This window comes from Camelus bactrianus, chromosome 11 (assembly GCF_048773025.1).
Source record: "Camelus bactrianus isolate YW-2024 breed Bactrian camel chromosome 11, ASM4877302v1, whole genome shotgun sequence".
Classification (NCBI taxonomy): Eukaryota; Metazoa; Chordata; class Mammalia; order Artiodactyla; family Camelidae; genus Camelus; species Camelus bactrianus.
The window spans coordinates 60,381,444-60,407,010 of record NC_133549.1 but is presented as its reverse complement, the minus strand read 5'-3'; the positions used below and the strand labels follow the sequence as shown (position 1 = coordinate 60,407,010).

Genomic DNA, 25,567 nt, shown 5'->3' with positions numbered 1-25,567 from the left:
CTTTTTTTTTTTTTTAAGATTCCACATATGAGTGATATAATATGATATTTTTCCTTCCCTTTCTGGCTTACTCCACTTAGAATGGTGATCTCTAGGTCCATCCATGTTGCTGCAAATTACATTATTTTATTCTGTTTTATGGCTGAGTAATATTCCACTGTATAAATACACCACAACTTCTTTATCCAGCCATCTGTTCATGGACATTTAGGTTGCTTCCATGTCTTGGCTATTGTGTATAGTGCTGCTGTGAACGTTGGGGTGAATGAATGTTTTCAAACTAGCATTCCCTCCAGATATATACCCAGAAGTGGGATTGCTGGCTCATATGGTAAGTCTATTTTTAGTTTTTTGGGGAATCTCCATACTGTTTTCCATAATGGCTGCACCAAACTACATTCCCACCAGCAGTGTAGGAGGGTTCCCTTTTCTCCACAGCCTCTCCAGCATTTATTGTTCATGGACTCTTGAATGATGGCCATTCTGATTGGTGTGAGGTATATATACTTCATTGTAGTTTTGATTTGCGTTTCTCTGATAATGAGCAATGTTGAGCATTTTTTCATGTGCCTATTGGCCATTTGTATGTCTTCACTGCAGAATTACTTGTTTAGGTCCCCTGCCTATTTTTGAATTGGGTTTTTTGTTATTAAGTTGTATGGGCTGTTGGGTTGTTTGGTTTTTTGTTATTAAGTTGTATGAGCTGTTTATATATATATAATATAAGCCTTTATCAGTTACATCATTTGCAAATATTTTCTCCCATTCTGGAGATTGTCTTTTTGTTTTGTTTATGGTTTCCTTTGCTGTGCAAAAGCTTATAAGTTTAATTAGATCCCATTTGTTTATTTTTGCTCTTATTTCTATTGCCTGGGTAGGCTGCCCTAGGACAACATTGCTAAGATTTATGTTACAGGATGTTTTACTTATGTTTTCTTCTAGATTTATCATGTCTTGTCTTATATTTAAGTCTCTAAGCCATGTTGAGTTTTTTTTGTGTGTGTGTATGGAGTAAGGGAATGTTCTAACTTCATTGATTTACATGCAGCTCTCCAGTTTTCCTAGCACCACTTGCTGAAAAGACTGTCTTTTCTCCATTGTGTATTCTTGCCTCCTTTGTCAAAGATTAATTGATGATAGGTCTGTGGGTTTATTTCTGAGCTCTCTGTTCTGTTCCATTGATCCATATATCGGTTTTTATGCCAGTACCATGCTGTTTTGATTACTGTAGCTCTGTAGTGTTGTCTGAAGTCTGGGAGGGTTATTCCTCCAGCTTCGTTCTTTTTCTTCAATATTGCTTTGGCAATTCTGGGTTTTTTGTGATTCCATATAAATTTTAAGATTACATAATTCTTTTTCATATTCTTTTCCATTATGGCTTATTATAGGATACTGAATATAGTTCCCTGTGCTGTACAGTAGAACTTTGTTGTTTATCTATTTTATATGTAGTAGTTTGTATCTGCTAATCCCAAACTCCTAATTTATCCCTTCCCCACCCCCTTTCCCCTTTGTTAACCGCAAGTTTGTTATGTAACCTGAATTTTTAGGTTAGTGATGCATAATTACCCCAGAGCTTAAGTTACTCTGATAATAAATTAGGGATCTAGGATACACAGTTGCTGCTAGCCACAAGGAGACTCCTTATTTTAATGCATCTTCCTCAATACTTAATTTATTCCCATGGAGCACCTCAGAGAAGAGAGAGAGAAATGAACAATCCTGACTCAGTTATCATTTCAACATTTTATTTCTACATCTGTAGTGTGATCTGAAATATTTAACTTTTCTTTTTATTTAAAAAAATTTTTTGTATATATGTATATTTTTATTGTATAGTCAGTTTATAATGTGTTAGTTTCTGGTGTGAAACATAATGTTTCAGTCATACATGTACATACATATATTCATTTTCATATTCTTTTTTTGCCATAGGTTACTATAAGATATTGAATATAGTTCCCTGTGCTATACAGTATGAACTTGTTTTTAATATTTCTTTTTAGAAGAAAGTTATCTTTCTCTAAGGAGAGAGGCCTACTAATTAATGGCCTCAGATAAACAAAGTACGTTAAGGTTCAGATAACATAAATTCAACTATTATAAAAATATTAACAAACATTTTTATTTACCAGAAGGTAGGAAAAAATACCAATCCTGGCATGTTTGATAATTAGAAAGTTAGGCGAAATCATTTCAAATCTTTCTACAATTCTGTTTTAAATTGGAGCAGTTTGCTTTTAGAGATACGGTAATCTCTTCATGTAACCACTAAAGGAGAGAGATACTGAAAAGATCTTATGTATACACAATTATGCTGTATTATAAACATATTTCAAGATATCAAAATAGATCATTTTGTTAAAAATGGTTACTTCTCTGAGTATCCATTTTTATCAAGATATATTTTTGTTTACTCAAAAGAAATGTTTTTGTGAATGTATACATTTTTGTTGAATTTAACCCATTTAGAAACATTTTCAACTTAACTAGTTGTAGCAATTTTAGTTTTATCTTAAAGGATAGGAAAAGTGTGAAGAAGAGTTATCCATCTATTCACCTTAAGGAGTAAATCATATGTTTTATATATATTACATATAAAACTATAAATATATGCATACATCTACATACATACATGTACCCTATTAAGTCTTCAATCCAGTTATTTTCAGTTAGTTTTAAAAGATTCTTTTAAAATGTGCTGCCAGTTCTAGCAGAGTGAAAGTCCAAACCTCTTTCCACAGTCTACAGGAAGTATGACAGCCCAGCTCTGACTGCCACACCCCACTGGGCACTTTCCTCTCGCGGCGCACGTCTCTCGGACATTGCCTTAGCAATCTGTGCTGTTTCTGCTTGCTTATCATTTTCTTATGCTGTCTTTTCTTTGCCCAGAATGTCTTTCTTCCTTCCTTTTCTTCATGCATTCTCCCCTCAACTTTCAGTCAGCAAATTTTATTCATTCTTCAAAATGGTAGCACCTCTAAATTCACCAAGATTTCATACCCTTCTCAACCTCTGCATGTAGGTAGAGTTACACTCCTCCTTTGTGCTTTATATATATCTCTGTTTAAAGCTCAAGTCCTTGTTCATATTTTCATATGAATTTGTTTCTCCTGCGTAACAAATTACTATTGATTTAAAACAACACTTGTTCATTATCTCATGGTTCTTTAGATTGAAAGTCTGGAGGGTCCTCCAATGGGTTCTCTATTAGGAATCCCACAAGGCTGATATCAACGTGTCAGTCAGGCTGGGCTCAAATCTAGAGGCTCTGGGAAAAATCCACTCCTAGTCTTATTCAGGTTGTCAGTAGAATTCAGTTCCTCATGCTTATTGATTGGCCAAGGGTCACTCTCCTAGAGACCGGTCTTCAGTCCTTATATGTGGCCCCCTCAGTCTTCAAAGCCAGCAACAGTTCATTAAATCTGACACATCCTTGAGGAGGACTTGAATGTGTCTGGCTTTTCCATCCACTATCAGCTGGAGAAGACTACTTTTTAAGGGCTCATGTGGTTAGATGTAGCCCACCAGGTTAATCTCCCCTTTGATTAATTCAAGGTCCACTGATTAGTAACCTTAATTACATCTGGAAAAATTCCCTTTTGAGTATAATGTAACACAGTTGTAGGCACGATAACCATATTCATAGGACTAGAAGTCTTGGGAGCAGTTTTAGAATTCTGCCTATCACATATTCGACAGATTTTTCAAGGGCAGGGAACATACCTTATTTGACATTTTAACCCTGTCATAGTATAATAATAATGAGGGAGGATTATGAGATATTTATCATGTGTAAGGTATTGTGCTAAGTACCTGTATTAAGTCATTTAATCCTTACAACAGCCCTCCTAGTAACCCCACTAAACAAATGTAATGTAGAAGACTTGCTCTGGGTCACACTGCATGGTAGTTAAGAGTATGAATTCTGGAATTAGACCTGGATTAAATTCTAAATTCTGCTGTAACCTAACTGTGTGATGGGCCTTTTTTTTTTTTTTCAACCTCATCTAAGTTTGGGATTTTTTTTTTTTAATCTTCAAGATAGAAATAGTACTTACCTCATAGGATAGTTGTGATTATTAAGTAAGATAAAACAAGTAACGCATAGCCCAGGACCTGGCGTATAAGCTCTTCCATTATTTCTATAACCTGGCATGTAGCATGTAACAAATGCAGAAAGAGAAGAATGAGAAGATATAGCTGATACATATATTTGTCTATACATACATACGTATATATATTCTTAAATTACAACCCCTTCCCCATTTTTGCTTGATGTGAACACATTGGGCTTACAGTGCACAAGAATTTAAGAGGTATCTAAAAATACGTCCATACACTTATAGTTCCTATATTAGAACCCTATGTTAGGCACTATTGGGGTTTATAAGATTAAAAAGAATACTTATTCATGAGAATTTCACATTTTAGTTGGTGGGATTGATCTAATGTTAGAAAATATTGATGCGGATTACTGCTTAAACTTGCCTCCTTGATTTATGCTATCTAACATAAATATATCTGTATACAGACATTTAAAGCAATCCCTACCTAGCATCAGTGAACCTAAAAAATTAGTTGAAAAGATTAAATAATATGTAAAACAACAGTTGGCAATATAAAAAGAGTAGTCAGTGTAACACAGTTAAGCATCTAATTTAAGTTCTCAGAGAAATCCATGAGGGAGGTGAGAACTTTAACATAGCAGTGTCTCAGGTGCAAAGGCCTTGTATCATTTACTCCAAAGTGATGAGTTAAGCAGTGCAAAATTATATACTAGGAATATCTTGGAATGATGTGAGAACAAGCCATAATAGGAAGATTTTTCAAATCTAGGAGAAATAAGTAAAATCGAAGTCAATGTATTCAACAGGTTCCTGGAGGAGTTTAATTTTACACTATTTAAATTTAAGGGAGATTAGTTGTCATGGAAATTTGTGGAAAGGAATGAGTTGTATAGGGCAGTTAGCCTATTGTTAAGGTAAGACTCGACAAGCATGCTGGCATGGCTTTCGTGAAAGTGGCAGCGGGGAAAAGCTAGGGTATATTGGACCGCATGCAGGACATCAAATGCCAGTTCAAGAAAACAAGACAAGTTAAACTGAGTAGGAACAGTTGACATCAGAACTAGAATTGTCAGAGTTAGTGGAAAAGGCTCTCAGCTTATGAATTGGGAGAATTTGATTTTCATCCCTGGTTTACGGTTAACTAGCCATCTTGCGTTGGGCAAGCTATTGTTCACCTGTTAGGCTTCATTGTCAGTAAAGCCACTGAAATGCCTGTTAATGTTTGTCTCAAGTTTATCTAGAGAGTCCTAGGTTCCTGAGTTGATGCCCTTAGAGACTGCAACCAGTGGGGGTGATGCCAAGTGAGTGAGCCTCTAGTTCTTCCTGTCCTAGGATGATCTGTTCTATGTTTAAACCCCATGAGTCAGTATTAGAACAATCACCATTTTGCAGATGAGCAATTAGAGGCACAGAACAACTAAGTAACTTGCCCAAGGTATCATAGTGAATGAGACAGGATTTGAATGTAAGTGTTCAGCCTCATTTTACTGTCAACTTCTAATAAATGTGAAATAGCAAAAAAAAAAAAAAAAAAAAAAACGAAAAAAAAAAAACATTGAGAGCAAGTTTTGCCAGACTAGCCTCCAAACTCTTTTTTGCTAGAAATATGATCACTTGGTAAATCTCTTTGTGTTAGAGCCCCCAATGAAAATCCATTTCATTCACAATTAGATCCAGCCTGTACTATTCTGGGCATCATGCCTGGCCCTGGGAGGCATTTGGGAGGGAAGGTTTGGGTGTATATAAACCTGACTGTACTACCAAGCTGTGGAAAGCATTATAAGAGAAATATGAAGGGGAGGAAAAGATAAATTTCATCCAAGAACATCTGGGAGAATGGGAAGAAGTGGTATTTGAGCCAGGCTTGAAGTATGAGTTGGTTTTCTTCAATTATATTTCTTTTCAGTAAAAAGCAACAGACGATAACTTTAAAAAAAAAATGGTGGGGGAATTTATTGAAAGGGTATTAGAATCATCCAGAGGAGTAAAGGAAGTCTAAGAAATGTTGGACAGGACATGTCAGGGTCCTCAGCAACATAAAGATTGAAAGAATAAAGTTTTGTTTTTCTCCTAGTTTGTTAGAATAGTCTTAGAGTAGTGACTATATCAACATATTAAAACTTTAGTATTGGAGTGAAAAGTGAATTACAGAATTTAAAATCTGCAACTGCAGTTCTAAACCACGAGTGATTTGTGTTCACCATGGGATATTTGGCAGTGTCTGGAGACATTTTTGATTGCCATGACGTGGGTTTAGAGTGCTGCTTGAATCTGGTGGGAAGAGACCAGGGATGCTGCTCAATGTACATATAAAGTCTAGTAGGACTGGCTTCTGCAGATCTGGGAAAGGACATTCTGAGCAGGGGAACAGAATTGAACAGTGGGGCAGGAGCATTATGGTGGTTTAAAATATGCCCACAAAATCTTTGATATTTGTCTTCAAAGTTAGAGCCTAATTCTCTTCCCCTTGAATATAGGCTGAGAGATGCACTTCTGATTAACAGAGTGTGGTAGAAGTGATGCTGTGTGACTTGTGAGGCTAGGATACAGAGAATGACTTACCCCTGATCACACTCTCTTGGATCACTCACTCTGAGGGAAGCCAGCAACTCCACTCCAACAATCCTGGAAGAGATCCATGTGGAGAGGAACTGAGACTTCCCTGCAGCAACCAGGACAGAGTTTTGAGTGAGCCTCAGAAGCAGACCCAAACCCAGGCATGATGGCAGACTCCTGAGAGATTCCAAGCCTAAACCACCCAGCCAAGCACCTCCTAAATTTTTGACCCACAAAAACTGATTATAAGGTAATAAATGTTTATTGTTTTAACCAGTAGTTTTTGGGGTATTTGCTTCCATAGCAGTAGATATCTTTTAAAAGCATAAAAATATAGGGTATGCCAAGGGCTTGAAATGGTTTGTGTATGGCAGGGAATTGGTGAGAAATAAGGTTGACTGGGCAGGTGAAGTCAGATCATGGAAGGCCTTGAATGTCAGGCTAAAGCATTTCCCTTTTGTTTGGTAGCTGAAGAAATCTGCCGTATGGGCTTGGTACGTCCAGATCACACCTGAGTTATTCTCTGTTAGAGTAGCAAGGGCAGAAGTAGCTACAATTAGTATTGAGGACTATGCTCACCATTAAATTGTCTCTAGAAGAAGAAAAACAAGTAACCTGTAAATGCCGCCACTGCGTGTTGAGTTCACGGAGGGCAGGGGCCATTTTATTAGTCAGGCTGTGTCAGTGTAAAAGTGCAGAGACGATAAAGCCTCCTCTGTCTTTATGAAAAGTTTTTGAAGGCGAGAAAAACTTCTCAAATGTATCCAGGTCACTAATGTGACACCATTGACTTGATTTTTCTTAACTGCCAGCCTTTTTGCAAGGAGAGGGTGGCACATTAAATTGTTTCCACCTGCGCTGAGCATGACAGGGTTTATCAGATTCTCTTTTCAGTAGGCAAGAGGGAAGGAGAGGCCTGAAGGGCTGTAAAGAGTGACACAGAGGGGCGAACAGATTGAAGGGAGGTAACATTCAGGGGCCCAGGGCAAACCTCATTTACATGTGTCCACGCAAGGGCTTTGAACGGGTTCCATGATTCTTGCTCCCCCTGGGGGAAATTCAACCAAGCATTTTGTTTTGGGTGGTTTTCGTTTGCTTGTTTTTATAATTTGTAACACCAAAAGTGTTTTTAAATGGTCAATTATGAGAGCAAAGCTGCCATCATGCCTGAATCGGTCACTCAGAGTTTCTCTGGGAAATTAGAATAGTGTGCTCAGTACATTTCAACACCTTTACTATGTCATGCAGCAAACATCCTAAGAAAGTAAATTCATTAGAAGTTTGGAGATATGATTACACTTGAGCTTGATTTCAACCCAAATCAATTACTGAAAGAAAATGCTTAGACTGGAGAACTCAGAAAGTGTTGGACTAAATGTACCACAAGCCTTTCCAATTGAAGTGAAAATATTATGTTTAATTTTCTGCCATGAACTTCCTGTGAAGCAGTTGATAACTTATGCTGTTTATATAATATTTTAGGGGAAAAAACAAGTATTACCCAATGCTTTGCTGGTCCCCATCATAGGTAGGACTCTGCCAGCTGCCTTGGCAAATGAGGATGAGAATGGAGATCAGTCTCTGTCCTCACGGAGTGTATAAATTAGTTGGGTTGATTCATGTGGCTTAGTATTGGTATCAGGAAAAAAAGAGAAACCCAAGTATTTTTCTGATCAATAACCAGCATTAAAAAGACAGTTGTACAATGCTATACTTTGGTTTCAGCAGCAGAGCCCCATTTCCAAATAAAATTTTATGTAGGCCTTTTAATATGTAAAACAGATCAAAGTGCAGCTGCCCTGGAGTGGGAAGGGAGTGAGGAGCCCGTGGCCTTCCCCTCCTGCTTTGTCACCCATCCCGCTTGCTAGCAGTCCCAGAAACTTCTCAGTAGGAGCTTGGGGACTCAGGATAAGTTTGGAAACTGCTGATCTAATGCGTTGCTTGAGTCTTAGTGAAGTAGTGCTAGACATTCAATTTAGAAGCTGATGAACTTTAGATTAACTACACTTTTTTCTTTTTTCAATTAATTGGCCTTCTAGAACCTTACATTTTGACTCCTCAGTCCTGAATTACTCAGTAGGCAAAAATAAGCATTGCTCAATCCAGCAAAAAAATTTTCATTCCCCACTAATTAGCCCTCAACTGATTCCCTGGGCCATGAATTGAGAGAGAACATACCTCCTTAAATCACACATCATTCCCTGTTGTGCCAAGTGCCCATCCCAGTTAGGAATCAGAAGAATACAGGGACGTTCATTGTACACTGCCTTCCTCCATCATTGCAGTGTCTCCGTACTTGTCCCCTTCAAGTCAGGAGCAGTTTTCCTTATCAGTCTCGTTTCTGGAAATCACTCATTTAACTTGTCCTTTAGCAAAACTTTACATGGGTGTGTATGTAGAGAGGAACGTCTGGGGGAACTTCTCAATATCTGGATGCATTAAGTAGAAACTTTAACCGAATTGTAGGATATTTCCTTAATGTAAGACAAAACAAGTACAAGATAAATGCTTATATGTTAAGATGGGTAAGAGTGAGATTCTCTAGACAGGGCAATCAGGCATGGAGTAGAGAAGGGCAAAGGTGTGATGACCCAGGTCCCTCCCGTAGTCAGTCATGTCTTACAGTCTCCATCCATTGCCGCGCTGAAAGCACACCACCCTGGATTCCAGTCCCAGGGGTGCTGCCTACACTAGCCGGCTTTAGGCCAGTACCTGACTCTGCTAAGCCCCAGTCCCTGTAAAATGGTAACAATAGAGCCTTCTTCAGAGGGTCGTTGCAAGGGTTCAATGAGAAACTGTGCATAAAGCTATCTGTAGCATTCCAAGAAAGTAGTAAGTGTCCGATAAATGTTAACTACTAAGACTGATATTACTGTGCCAACCACTGAGGTTGTTCTAAGCATAAGAAATATCTGATACACTAGGAGACAACCCAGCTTGGGGTGACTAAACGGTGAGGAGCCAGTGGTCATATAAATGAATTCCGATGTTAGGTAAACCTGGACTCTTCCTCAAAAGCCAACCCAAGGGCTCCTCCTTTGATGTCTCACCACAATTTGAAAGTACGGCAAGTCTTTACCAGAAGCATTTTTTGAATCAGAGCTGAAGGAACTGATGCAATCAAATGCTTATTAGCTTAGAGCTCAGTGCCTAAGTGCCAATCAACGTGGATAGGCTGCCAATCAAAAATGTGAGTTTTCATTTTTACTGTGGAGGTCATATCTATGATAAATTATAGAAGCAAGGAGTGGCAAGTTAAATTACCATGGCAAAACAAGAATCATCTGAAGCTGGCGCTTAACTCATAATGTGGGTGGTAAATTAATTAGAACAGGGAGGCAAAAGCAATTGAAAGATTTTAGCAAGGTTTCTTGGGGAGCTGGGGATGGTGATGGTGATGGTGATGGTGGTGGCAGCCCTCGACTGATCATTGACAAATCAGTGGTTTACCTGTTAAATTTGACGAGCATTTGACCAGTGAATGGTGAGATTTCTAATAAGCTTCAGGCAAAAGAATATCTGGTAAAAGCTATACTGCTATCCTCTCTTCAGTAATTAACAAGGCCTGTTTGTTTTCTTTACTCATCTCTGGCTTGAGATCATTGTTAAATTATTATAAAATATAAATAGAATATTATCATCTTGGGTGTTATTTTGTTGTTGAGAAATCTTTCTCTAGAGAATACATAACTTCACAATTACTGTACTTAGGCTAGGAAAGAACCTCGAAGGCAGTGTACTTCAACCTTCTTCCCAAGGCAGAAGCACTCCCCCCAACCCATAATATCCATGAATATCCAGCCTCTGTTTGACATAATTTTTGTGAGTTTAATTTTTAGGTCGGTTATGCTTAGAGCCTTCAGCCTGATTTCTTGTAAGTTCCAGTTCTAAGAAAGTTCATCTTAACATACAGAGATGGCTCATCTTTATTGAAACTTGCAGCCTTTCCTCTGACTACCCTTTGTGATTCTGACTGGCAGTGACTTTCTGGTTTTCTCCTCACCTTTGTGGGACTAAAGGTGACTTTTTTCAAAATAACAATAATCAATTACATAATCTCCAGAAATGGATTTTTGCCAGCGACCTTCAAATTCCTCTTCACAGCATTTTAAATACTTCATTACAATAGTTACACAAAATCCTAAAATACAGTGTGGCATTTCTTTGGCAGAATATAAGCTTCATGAGGGAAAAGACATGTGTTTTCTTCTTGTATTCCTAGCACCTAATACAGTACCCAACACACAATAATGGCCTTAGAAGAATCCTTAAGAGGCACTGAATGAACATTTTGTAGAGCTGTCTCTGTTTATTATTTTCCATTCAGCGTTTGCTAGTAACTTTCTTTTAAAGATAATCTGCTATTTAGACAGTCCCTTCATTGTTCATTAGTGCATGATTTGGTAAGTACATCTCCTGCAAAGAGAAATATTGTAACAGACTATTACGGCATTCAACACTGGTATTTCAGTTACTCAACTAATCCACCCACTGATAGAGTGAACTTTGAATTAAATGCTTTGAAGAATAAAGTCAAGTAAATCTTTATAAAAATCAAAGGCTGAGGAAATCTTGTTTGACAGAAGGCATGAACAAAAATGCTAAATGAATACTGTTTAGGGAGAAACACTCACTCTACGGCAGACTAAATGAAGAGTAATAGTTCAAGAGTACCAAAATGCCTATGTGATCAAACAGCGGAAACAGCTTCTTTTTACTCTGTCTTTTAATATTCCAGGATTCATAATATCCTGCCTACATGAGCACCTGTCTTTGTGGTAACTCAAAATATTTGAACACCTTATCTAATGCAACCTCAAATTTCCTGTGAGGTAGGTAAGCACTGAGAGCTCTTGGTACTGTTTTCAGGATGAGGCAAGTGAATTAAAGAGGCTGTTTACACACTTCAAATTTCACAGAAGCCTGAGGAGGAAGTGGGGGTAAGAATCTGCAGTTAATTCCCAGTTGTAGAAATCAGTATCAGAGCTTGAAAGGACATTGTTGATAACCTGGTCCAACACAAGCTTTCCTGTTGAGACTTATTTGTGATGACTTGATTCATTTCACCAATCACAGAAATTTTATGTAATTTTTAGTCATAAAAGTAATATAGGACATGTTTTATAGATGTATATATACACACATGTGTATATATGAGAGGAAGGAGTAGCCCTTTTAAAATACATGGTACCGAGGGGTATTACATTTTAAAAACAAACAAAAGATATATTTTACTCCTTCCTCTCACATCTGACAGTGCCACTTTTGAAGAGTCCCGTTACCCAGAGGGAACCATTAACAGTTTTTAATATATGTTTCCAAAAAACTTTCTGTGCATTTAAATGTATGTACATGTATACATGTTGCACACACACTCATGCAACTATATGTTCCACTTCCTATTAAATAGCTACACTTGGAAATCTAATGGTCAATCCAAACTTAACATGACTTTCTGCTATTCTGTCCCAATCCTGATGGTCTCAGTTTATGCCCAGTTCATCCTTCCAGTTGCCCAAGTCAAAAATCTTTAAATCATCTTCAGCTTCTCTCTTTTCTCCCCACTCTATGTCCAATCCATCAGCCAATCTTGTTGGCTGTATGTTAAAGATAAATCCAGAATCCAACCAGTTATCAGCGTCCCTCTTGCTTCCCCCGGAATTCAGGCCGCCACCCTCTCTTGCCTGAACTGCTGCAGTGTGGTCTCCACACTTATCTCCAGCCTCCAGTTGCCTGTACTCAGTGCAGCAGACGGAGGGAGCCTGTGGAAACATGAGTCAGTTGTCTTATCCATACTCAAAAACCATCCAAAGGCTCCCCATTCAGTTCACAGTAAAAGCCAAATGACCTGCAAGATGCTACGTGATCTGCTGACCCCTTACCTCTCTGACTTCATCTCCTGCTTTTCTCAAAACGTCTCACTCTCTTTGCTTTTTCGCTGGCCTTTTTGCTATCTTGAGTATGCCAGGCATGTTCCTGCCTTGGAACCTTTGCACTTGCTGTTTCTCCTGCCTGGAATGTCCTTGCCCCAGTTATCCTCACTTCCTTCAAGTCTTAATTTAAATGTAACTTTCTTAGTGAGTCCTTCACTAGCATCCTACTTAAAATTGCAACTCTTATCTCCAAGCTCATACTTTATACAACCTTCCCTGCTTTAGTTTTTTTCCTTAGAGTTCACTTTCACTTATTTGTCTTATTAGTGACTAATCTCTCTGAGGTAGATTGCTTCCAAAGATAACTACATTAACTTCTATCTCATATACTCTTTACTAATGTGACTTATGTGCTGCCCCCCCCCCGACCCCCACCAAGAAATGGAGTCTGTTTTCCCTCCACTGGAATCTGGTCTTCTGTCTTCCATGTTTGGAATGCTTCCTCTTAGAAACGAACAACAATTTAAGAAAACCAGCTACCCTGAGACTACCACCAAGCTGTTAGGAAGGCCAGACTAGCCCAGTGAAGAGAAGCCACCTATGGATGAGTACCCCAAGTCTCCAGACATGGGTAAAGTCTTCCTCCAGATTGAAAAAAAGCTTCTTGAGTTTCCTAGCCCATCACAGCCACCGGCTGAATGGACTCAAGTGAATGACCCATCATTCAACACTACAGGGAACAGAGCTGTCAAGCCAGGCCCTGAATTTTCGATTCATAGTATTGTGAGGAAATACAAAGTTTCTTTGAAGACACTATGTTTTGAGGTAATTAAGCAGAAATAGGTACATGAAGCATACCTGTGCTAGAGTGTAAGTCCATGAGGACAAGAACTTTTTTATTGGTCTGTTGACTGCTTTATCCCCAGTGCCTCCAGTTGTGCTTGGAACAAGTTAGGTGCTCAGTGAACATCTGTTCAGTGAATGAATAAATAGAGAACATAATGAAGAGAACATTACTAGCAGATCAGTGTTTCTTTCCGATGCTATAAAAGAACAGGAATAGACCTTTACTGTGGCCATGATGCTGCCTGTAGGGCCAACCTCCAAGGCTGGCCAGGACAGAGGGTGCTCTGCACTGCATCTCAGGAAAACCAATTTTACAGACATTGGCTTCAAACTTTTTATTTCAGATGTTAAATCAACCTTTTGATTAACCAAGTAACCTTTTAAAATGAAGTTTGGCTCTCTAAATATAAAAGTAACATAAATACATGGCAAAATTTTTAAACAACACAGAAAGTTGTGCCATGAAAAATGACTCTCGTATTTATCCCTCTGTTAACAGTTCTTTTGGTAATAGGCTAGAAAATGTCTAGGCTATTTTGTTTCTTTTCTTTTCTTTTTTTTCACTGTATGTAGTATATTAAAGAGGATATTGGAAGCAACATTTAGCTCCCATTTACTGAATACTTACTATCGCCACCATAAAATTTAACAACATTTTACAACAACCCAATGAGGTAGATAACATTGTTTTCATTTTATAGATGAGGAAGTTGAGGCTTGAATAAATGACATAACTTACCCAATGTTAAACACTTTGGAAATGATAGATTCAAGGTCTGACTCCAGAGCTATGCTTAACTTCCTTCCTCTACTGCCTCTGTTACAGAGATTGAACTCATTATCTTTATGTGCTGCATTGTTGTATTCCACTGAAACAATCTTTTGTGCATTTTAGGCCTGAGCAAATGGGTAAATATATTAAGGATAATGGGAGCCGTGTTTCTCACTTTTGGGGAAGGGAGTTAGAAGTATGGAAAGGGAGAGTAGAATATATCCTGTCATGCTGGCTCGGAATTAGAGGTGTCGCTATGCACTCATTTTTATTATACATCTGTCTATACCCTAGCCCTGTCCACTCAGAAGGCCCAAATTTAAAGACCTCCCAGTAGCAATGAAGGTAGTGAGTATGCAGATCTTGCTTCTAAATACTCTTCTCCACTAAAAGGAACCAGAGCTCCTTGTAGAAATGACTGATTCTGTTGCTGGCATAAGGACAGCACAAGATGAGTCTGGTACATCTTACTGCACCAGGAAATAAGGAAGTGCCTCTGATAGCCAAAGCTGGAATCATGAGAGCAACAAAATAAAGTAGTCTTGGATTATAACACAAAGTATAAAATAACTATTCATAGATTCATACTGACATAAATAAGTGAATAAACAGAAGAGGAGAGAAATTCCAATATAATGTATCTATAGATAGATAGATACAGATATAGATACACACATTTAAATTTTATGTAGATACTCCTTTCTCATGGAGGTGAAGCATAACGCCCCACTTCATAAACTGGGCAACTCGTAGTGACTTCCTTCCAGAGAGTATAGTTTGGGAAGAAGGAAAAAAGTAAATTCACAATAGAAGATGTGACAAACACTGCCTCAGCTATTTCAGTTGGCCCTGTATTCCTTTGACACACCTCAATTATTGTGTTTTTATTTGAGCACTTTCTCATTTTCTGGTAATACAAAAATTCTCCAGGCTCATCTGCACATTTCCTGCCTCAGTCCTAAAATCAGCCATTTCCTTCAAGGAGCTCTGGTTCCTTTCTATTGGGGAATAGTGTTAGAAACCAAAATCTAGTAGCTCACTGTGCCCATTGTTACTGAGGTATTCTTGCTTCTTGCTTTCTCTGCTGACATAATGGAATATAGGTGTATATGCTGACATATGTATGTGTCTTTCAAAGAATTTATGCATTTCATCTAGGTTGTCAAATTTATTGACATAACATTGATGATTTGTTTCTTTTCTTATTTTTCCTGATCAGTCTGGCTAGAGATTTATTAATTTTATTGATCGCAAAAAATCAGCTTTTATTTTATTGATTTTTAATTGTGTCTGTGTTTTCAAAGTCATCAGTTTCTACTTAACTTTGTATTATTTTCCTTCTGCTTACTTTGAGTTTCATTTGCTCTTCATTTTCTAGTTTCTTATAGTGGAAGCTGAGGTCACTAATTTGAGACTGCTCTTTTTTTTTTTCACTGCAGGCATTTAGTGCATGAATTCCCCTCTAAGTACAGCTTTAGCAGCATCTTACAAATTTTGATAGTACTGTTTTCATTTCATTCAATTCAGAATACTTTTAATTTTTCTTTTTTATTTATTTTTTGATCATAGATTATTTAGAAGAGTATTATTTAATTTCTAAACACTTGGAGATTTTCTACAGATCTTTCTGGTGTTGATTTAAATTTAATACCACTATGTCAAAGAGCATGCTTTGCGTAGCCTGAATTCTTTTAAATGTATTGAGATTTGTTTTATGGACTAGAAGTGTGGTGTCTTGATAAGTGTTACATGCATGTGCACTTGAAAAGAATGTATTCTACAGTCATTGGGTGGAGTGTTCTATAAATATCAACTAAGTCTAGTTGGTTGATTGTGTTGTTCAAGTCTTCTATGTACCCGTTTTCTACCTTTTATCTACCTGTTTAGTCAATTACTGAGAGAGGGATATTGAAATTCCTAGCTGTAATTGTGGATTGATTTATTTATCTTTGAAGTTTTATCAGTTTTCTCTCATATATTTTAAAAAATATTACTAGTTTCATAAAAGTTTAGGATTTTCATATCCTCCTGATGAACTGATCCCTTGTTCTTTGCAAAATGAGCTTCTTTCTCCCTCTCACAGTCTTTGCTCTGAAATTCACTTTGTCTGATATTAACATAGACACTCTAACTTTCTTTTGATTAATGTTAGCATGGTACATCTCATTTCAACCTTTAACGTCCTTTCACATTTAACCTCATTGGTTCTTTTTATTCAAAGCAAGTTTCATGTAAGCATTATATAGTTAAGATCTTGCTTTTTAATCCAGTCTGGCAATCTCTGCTTTTTAATTAGGATGTTTATTTAGATCATTTACCTTTAAGGTGATTATTTATATGATAAAGTTTCAGTCTTTCATTTTGCTGTTTGTTTTCTATTTGATACATTGTTCCCCTCTTCCTCTTGTTTTGCCTTCTTTTAGATTAACAGAGTATTATTATTGTTATTATTACTACTACTACTACTACTACTACTACTACTACTACTACTACTACATTTTCTCACCTTTTGTTGGCATACCAATGCTTAGTAATAATTCTTGTTGTTTTTATGGTTCTTTTAGGGTGTTTAGTAAAAGAGGGTTTCTCTGCTGTATCACTGCCTACCTGTTAAAACAGAAATAACATTTTTGAGTATCTGCTATGTGCCAGGTACTGTTTAGCACTTATAATAGGTTGTAATTAGCTCATGTAATACAGTAAGACTGTGAGGTATGGACTACTGCTTTCATTTTACACGTGTGAAAACAGGTCTGAGAGGCTCACTTGCTCAAGGTTATATAGCTGGCTAATTGTTGAGCCTGGATTAACCCACCCTTTCTTTGGCCCTGTATCTCTTGAATTTTAGTAAATTCACAGTGGTGATCTCAAAATGATACCACGTGTTGTAACTGCTTCCTTTGAAAATTTAGTTTTGTGTGATTTTTAAATTTTTTTAATTATTATTTTAACTCACAAATCTGTGGTGGCTTAAGAATTAAGGATTTTCTTGCATTTTTACCTTTATGTGATTTGGGAAATTAGCATATCACATGGCTCCATCCATAGCCATCTCAGTTCCTGCAAAGTAACCCGTCAAACGGAAGTCATAGCATTTATTGTTCTAAATATTCTTCCACTGGAGGTTGTATTGAACTCCACAATTTCTGAAGTTGTTTACCAACTTTACCAGTCTGAGTTTTAAAATTCTCCCCAGAACTGATTACTAAAAAGTTATAATGTCTTTATAATTTTTAAAATTTGGTGTTTTCCCATTTAATCTGGATGTACATTTTCTTGTTGCCAAGATGTTATACCAAAAGAATAAGATTCAATTTCTCAGTGATTTCAGTGAATATGAATGGACATTCAGCAGGTTGGTATATAGCAGTGATTTTCTAAGTGTGGTCCTTGGCAGCAGTGGTAGTTGGGGGTCTCTGAGACCCTTTCAAGCAATATGAGAAAGCAAGCTTTCATAATAACACTAAAAACATAATTTGCCTTGTTCACTATGTTGACATTTATACTGATAGTAAAAAAAAAAAAACAAAAAAAAACCCCACTAATGGATAACACCAGTGGCACCAGTGGCACCTTCGCAGGAACACCAGACTATACTTAGTAGTCACGATATTCTTCACCACCATGCTGGGCTGGGGGCAAGGGAGAGACCTTTGTTAAGACAGTTTTGTCCTTGATAAGTCAGTTAAAAATTATTAATTTTATTAAATACTGACCCTTAATTACATGTGTTTTTAATATCCTGTCTAATGAAATAGGAATTATGAATAAAGCACTTCTCTGTACCGAGGTATGACAGTTTTCCTGAGGAAAAGTACTTGTGTGGTTGCTTGAGTTGTGAGCTCATCTAGACTTTTTTTTTTTTCAGGGAACATTCTTACTTAAAAGAACAACTGACAGACAAATTATAGTTATTCAGACTTGGTTATTTGGCAGACATTTTCTCAAAAATGGATGAAGTCAGTCTGTCTGTACAAGACATGCAATTGACAATATTTGTTGCCAATGCTGAAATTTAAGCTTTCGAGTGAAAATTAGAATTTTGGAAAACTAGTATCTGTCACCATGAATGTGACAATTTCCCAATACTTAAAAACTTTTCTGATGAGATTGGTAGTGATATTAGAAAATGTGTATATTGTATAATGAAATGCACCAACATTTGGAAAGTATGCATAACTCAGCCAACGAGTATTTTCCAAATGACCAATGCATGTTGTTACAAAATCATGCCTGGGTAAGACTGCAAGATAAACCAATGGATGCTACTGTAACAGCACCAAATTTTCATGGATACCATTTCAGATTCTAGACTGCAACTATCTCGTTGAGTTTTAATGTAGAAAATGATTATCTTTGTAGTGTAAAAGATTATCTATGGTTATATTAAAAGGCTACTAAAATACTCCTCCCTGTACCAAGTATGTATCTGTATGAGGCCAGTTTTCAATATATACTTTAACCGAAATAACGTATCAAAACAGATTAAATACAAAAGCAGATTTGAGAATCAGGCTATTTCTTATCAAGCCAGACATTAAAAAGATTTGCAAAAAAGTAAAATAGTGCTACTTTTCTCACTAATTTCTTTTTATTTTAGAAAAATATAAGTTATTTTTTAATGAAAATGTTAATAACGTTAACATAATAGGTTTATTATTTTTAATGTATTAAAAATTAAATATTTTTATTTTTCTCAGCTTTAATTTCTAGCAGTAAATATTGATAGCTGTGATGCACATAAACACCCTTTTGGGGTCTTGAATAATTTTTAAAACTATAAAGGAATTCTGAGACCAAAAAGTTTAAGAAGTAATAGTGTTAGGTCTTTCAGCTTACACTGAGTCCACCTCTCTCTGATAGCTGTCCCTCTCTCTACCCACAGGGGTTGTTTATTTACTTAGGCTATGACTTCTCTCCTCCCCAATCAGTGTATTGGGGAATAGGTAGGTTGGGAGATGGAGAGGCTGAATGGATGCCTGACTCCAGCAAGGCCAATCTTATTCTGTTACAATTCAAATGGGGCCAAAATAGTATTGATGTCTCTCCAACGCCTGATCCCATGATACATGATGTCAGTTACCACATAGGGCCCAACTTTCTACCTAGTAGAGGGAAGAAGAGCAGAAATTGGTTTGCAGACTGAGAAAAGAATGAAGCAGATACATAAAGAGAAGTAGACATGAGAGGCCGAGTGAAAACATAAATTTCTAGGGTTTCCGCAGACCTCCAGCTTGGTTCCAGTTTATCCCTGAGCACCAGCTTGGGTTCTGTGAAAGAGCCCAATATCATAGTAATAAATAATATCTTTCCCTTTAGCCAGCTTAAGTGGGTATCCCTTACTTGAAACCACATGAATTGCTTATAGCTAATCAAGTAGGACACATGTGATCTGTTATCAAACTTTAAAAATTTTATGATGTGCTGTACATTTCAGCGTATGATTAGGCTAGAAACACAAAACCAGTTTCCTGGAAATGCAAAGATACTACTTTTATAGTGAAGTTAAAAAGAAGAATTACCATAGGCTACATATGGATTAATTACTATCTTCAAAGAATTAGAACTCTATCAAACATTCTTACCACAGAATTATGCTGAACAAAATTTAATCTTTCTGTGATTATTCAAAAGAATTTAAAATCTTTTAATGCTCCAGGGACATTACCATTTTATAAATTGTACAAAAAGTTATCGTTAGTTGAGCTTTCTGGTAGTTTGGATTCAGAATAAATGGGAATTTACTGTACTACTTTGAATTATTAAGCTCTGGGGAGCTCAAAGTACTTCACATTCCCATGAATTATATCACTTATCTTTCTCAACAGTAGAATGAAATTTACAAACGAACACAGCAATGGGTGGATTCAGGATCCAGAGTCATGTTTGTCACTGTTCAAATAAATAATCCTCCTATTAGGCCATGCTGAACTGATTCTGGCTTCTTTCTCTACTTCAAAGTATGATTTTTTTTTTCAGCTAATGATCAAATAGGACCGAGGCCAGCAGCAAAGTATTTGGGCTATAATTTTATTATTAAGTACATAGTGATTTGATTATAGGTATCAGCTCATAAATTTTCTGATGAATCTGGATCCTGCAGTTTATTTTCACAAAAAAGAAACTCAAATATAAAAACTTCTGGCTTTTACCAGAGCTAAAAATATGATTTAAGATGTACAGGAAATAAAATACTTTAATTAAAAAATTTTTGCTCTAGTGTGCAGCCTCAACCTTACTATATACTTTTTATAGATTTTCTATTTAGGGATTATCTATGACCAAATATAATATTTAATATATAAATGACCCTCTGGCAACACCTACCTCTCTCCCTTAAAATGTAATTAATTTCTTTCTGCTGCTAAAAAATGTAATGCTCTCTGAAGCCAAAGCTTATTTCTGTATCACCTGCTGTTTTGGAGTATCTGTACCTTTTCTCCTGCCAGTTATCATGGATAATCAAAAGTGAACTATAAGGAGAAATCCTCCACTTAGGACACATCAATTTGTACTAAGCCTAATCTAAAAGATTGATATGGAGCATGTGGTACATTCAAGAGGAAAGTGGCATTTAAATATTAATACCAGATAAATAGATTCTTGCTGCCATCCTTGATAATTTATAAGTTATACACTTCCAGAAGGAAGTAAATCACTTTTTCTTTTATTCTGTTGCTCAGTAACATTACATGGCAACATGTAAAACAAAGCACCATTTTCCTAGTCAGATCTGACAAGGGGAAGTGAAAAATTTGGGTCCAATTTCAACCTCATTTCCTTACAGCCTATATTTGTGTCACATGCTTGATCCTAACTGGTGCTTTCCAAATTAAATGTATATTTCTCAAACCAATATCTTAAGTGGTAATGTTCCAACAGTCCAAATGTCGATTACCAAAACAAACATTTGTTTCTCTAGCAAGTGTTTTCACACAAAAGCATTTGATTCACGTACTGCAGCAAACAAACATTTGCTTTAGGCGGTTAAGGCAGCCAAAAGTTCTTACAGAAACATTTCACAGGCTGGCTGGCATCCCTTCCTGGAGCAGGGCTTGCTGATGTCCGAGAATGCTTGTGAAGCCAGTTGCTGACCAAGAAAATCCTTTGCAAGACATTTAGGCCATGGAGAGGCACAAGCATTTTCATAACACATCTTATGAGAAAATGTGTTTCTAATTATGTTTCTATTAGAAAATGTCTTCACAAAGCTACATTTGCTAATATAAATTCAGCCTTTGATGGAATCACAAAACCAAATTCTTATGAAAGTTCACAAAGGCAGATTTCACATAAAAACATTCATACAGTTCAGGAATCATTATTTATGCAATAGCCCATGAGGATTTCATTACATAAATAGTCCTATTACTACATTAAAGTATTTTCTTTCTGAACAAGATATAGATTATACATGTAAATATGTTTTTCTTAAGTGCATGTCTACTTCACTGTCAAGACACAGCTTCCACATAAAAAAACTCTTGTTTCCATATTATTTAAATGCTTTTGGAATGAATCGATACTTCTGAGGAAGTCATTTACTTAAATATATGTTCCTTAACGCATGGGGAAATTGATTCTTAACTTCTGCTCCAAAAACAGAGTTTCCTGGCAACTGGGTCAAGATTGATTCTTTGGCTAGTTCTGAACTGAGAATAGTTGCTAGCTGGCTTAAAAGCAAACTAAGAGGAGTTCATCTTAGATGAATGAATGAATGAAAACACACAAGCACACGAAGTGTCACTTGAAGTGCATTTGATAGAACACATGACAATTTGGACCAAGCCAATCAACTTGTAAGAAGAGGTCACTGACCACTTTCTATGAGTTTGATTCTATTTTGGCATTGATGTGATGGGACAAATATGATGCTGACAGCAGATAAGCAACCATAATAATTATAGTAACAATTGATTTAGCATATTTTATGGGCCAGTGCATAAAAGAGAAATAACTTAAAATGTAGGTAGAATAACTGATCAAGTTCCGACCCAGATCTGTCTGATGTTAAAACCCTGTAAACTGTACTGCCTTTATATGGGAGGCCCAGAGTATTTCCTGTGTTTAAGAAACTTTCAACCTCATTATAAAGAAAAAACACCCAAAGTAATTAGGGAGTCACTTGAGAGAGTAGATGTTTAAGGGTTAACAATACTAAAGTAACAAAAGCTTGCATTTATTGAGCCCTAACTTGGTGTCAGGGGCTGTGCTAAGGACCTGACATCATTAAGGAGGTGGAGCTTGGGCTTGGCCTTGAAACAGGTGGGAAGAGGAAAGAGTAAGGTCCTTTGAGAGGATAAACAGCATGGTCAAAGGAATGGGGGAGGTGACACTGAGACCTGTCAAGTTGGGGTGACGGATTCATATGGGCATAGGACGGAATGGGTAGGTGGGCCCAGATTATGGAGGGCTCTGACACAGAAATTTGGCCCAGGAGGGAAATGTAGATTCATGCCATGTTCTTGAACATTGGAGACATGATAATCTTTCCTATAATTACAAGAACAAAGGGAGTACAAGTTTTTCCCTGCTTTTCTGAAGTTCGCTTTATGCTATTTCACTTTAATGAAACACCTACACTAGTACCTGTTTTTGATAAGTGAAAGAAATCCAAAGAGGATTTTTGCTTTTACGAAAAAAAGAGGAGGGATATTGCAAATAGCAGTCAGCAATGTGTTTTGCAGTGAGCCGTTATAGAGACGATGTGCAGTGCACTCTAAGCTGTGAGAGTGGCCCTGCCAAGCTCCTTCCTGGGGACTGCACTCAGCATCTCAGCATCAAGCTGCCATAGCTTGAACTGACTTTGTGAGCATCTATGCTTCATCACAGTTTATTTTGTGCATCCGTTAGCGAGATGTGTCCTAAGGTAACTGCTTCTCCACTCTATGCCATTTCTGCTTATGAAAGATTTCCTAGGAATGCTCTACTTTCGGATAGTGGGAGAAACTTGTGTGGATTTTTGGTTGAAATACTACTGCCAGTGTTCCCTCTGGAAGGCTTGCCACTTACACTGCCACAAATATGCCAACAAGATTTTAGAGTTTTCCATCTACCATGTATTCAAACATTTTAATATTTGCTAATTTTTTCTTTAAAAATGATATGCCATATTTTTTGTTTTGCACATCTTTGGCTTTTGATGTGATTGTACATCTATTTATATATAAAGTTAATTTATATTAATTGGCCATTTACATTTATTTTTCTGTGAATTCATGTTTGTATTTCTTTCTTTTCTTATCCTAGTGGGTAGTTTGGGGTTTTTTTCTTGTTGATTTATAGAAGCTCTTTATATATTAGTTTTCTGTCTCTTTGTTTATTATGTATTTGCAATGTTTTCTGAGAGTATTGTTTTTCTTCCAATTTAGATTTTAGTGTATATTTTTCCATATACATTACTATTTATGTAGCTAAAAGTAAAAATCTTTTTTAAAGAGATATAGATTCATATGCCTAGAAGGAAATGCCAACATTATAAAAATATTCCAATATTTTCTCCTAGAACTTAAAAATTTTGATGCATTTACATTTCTATACATTTGATCCATCTGGAATATTATCTGGTTTAGGTGTGAAGTAGAAATTTATTTTCATTTTTGCTACTGATTTGAAATGCCTAATTATCATACGTTAATTTTCAATATATGGGTCTGTTTCGGATCTCTGTTCTATTTCCTTACTCTGTGATGAAATGGCACCATATTGGTTTAATTACTATCATTTTATAAAAATGTTCTGATATAGCATAGTGCAGTAGTTAAGATCATAGTGGATAAGAGCACAGACTCTGGCACTGAGACATCTGTCTATTCCTCAAGTTCCTTATCTTTAAAATGAGGATAACAGAGTGACTGAAGATTTCATGCGTTTCTGTATATGGAGACTTTAAACAGTGCTTGGCACATAGTAAGCATTTATACAGGTGTTGGCTGTTATTATTTGTCATAACTTCTCACCAAATTTTTCTTGCTTTTCTTCTGTATCTTCTGGATGATTTTTAGAATCAGCCCATAAGGGGGCTAATGAAGAGATTTGCAAAGACGATTCCCTTCTTATGAGGAATTCTGTTGCCAGCTGTTAAGATAATTCATTTTTCCCCTTGGCACATAGCGAACTCTTAATAAATGCCAATCATTGTTATAGGTATTATTTTGGAAGGAACAGGAATGGTGCAAAAGATAATGCATTCTCCTCAGATGTCTCATTCTCCTCCACCTGCTTGTAATGACACCTACATAGAGAAGAGGGAGAAAGCTTGGGGTGAGGGTGGAGGGAGGGTGTCGCCGAAGCCACTTCTCTTAAATTCCTTTGGGGGAGTTTGTAAGTAGATCTCTCCCTTGCCCCTCAGAGCATTCTTCTGGGGCCCGCCCTTTGAAGAACTTTTGTTGAAATCAGAAGAGGCTGTATGTCAGCCCCTCCCACCGCGGCAGATATGTTGGATCCTCAGAGATCTGGGGGAGATAATGCTCCCAGAAGCTGCACTTGGGGATTAACACAGGTTTTAGCAGAAAGATATTCAGTTGTTTAGCTAAAGCAGGAATCATACTGAAATGCCTACTGGTGCCAGCTGACAATGCAAGTTAGTGGTAGTCAAACTTTTTACTCATGAACTGCCTAAAAAATTTCTCGAAAACTATGTACCCTTTATCAGATTTTTAGGTTAACATCTAAAACTTGTAATAGTGTGCTTAATAGTTATTTTTAAAAGGTAATTTAGTATTGTACTGGAAATGGTGACCTTTTAAAATAAGAAATTTACATCACTCCAATAGTTTAAACCCCATAGCAATTTGATAACCACCATCAATCATAAAAAGATACACAAGCAAGTTTTTATCTGACAAACAAAAATTTTACTTTCTTTTTCTCCTTGAACTCATATTTTAATTCCTTTTCTCCCACAAAATTTTACTTGAATGTAATGTTTGATTTAAAGTGTTTTATTCATCACGCTTTCAGATTTCTCTGCAACATAAATTAAAATACAAAGTTTATTTCCTGTGACCGTAGACCATATGTGTTAAAATTCTTCTGGAAAAATTGGTTAAAACAACCTAAATATACTTGTAAATTTGTTATGAATAGTTATTAAACATAAAGTTTTATTTTGAATGCATACCTGTATGAGATAGATGGGGGTTTATTTTTGCAATTAGTTCATGTATGCATGGATGAACATTACTTAATGCTAGAATGAGATGGGGTTCAGCACCAAATCTGTTCTTATGTTTGGTGTTTATATACAAAAAGACTGAGAAACCTGGTTTATAAAAAGAAGTAAATGGGAATAGGGACCTTTTTGTTACAGCAACATCAAGATGAGTATCTTGAATTGTCTTACTGCCACCCAGAAACTTGTAACACCCTGAGGCAATGCACCGTAGTAAGATTTGAGATGGGTATACGGTATGCATTTGTTTTGCATGGCAGGTCGGGTTCTGTGGAGG

General features: G+C 36.7%; 1 protein-coding gene across 2 annotated transcripts in view; it reads left to right on the top strand.

Moving 5' to 3' along the window:
- RTKN2 (rhotekin 2) overlaps positions 1-25,567 on the top strand; it is a 157,697-nt gene that overhangs the window by 70,342 nt on the left and 61,788 nt on the right. The window contains exon 13 of one of the 2 annotated variants that reach the window (XM_074374070.1): positions 6,548-25,129. The exons of the other annotated variant lie outside the window; for it this stretch is intronic. Coding sequence (XP_074230171.1) covers positions 6,548-6,552 — 5 coding nt within the window. The 3' untranslated portion in view covers positions 6,553-25,129. Of the gene's footprint in view, positions 1-6,547; positions 25,130-25,567 lie in introns of those variants that run through there. 2 annotated transcript variants of the gene reach the window in all.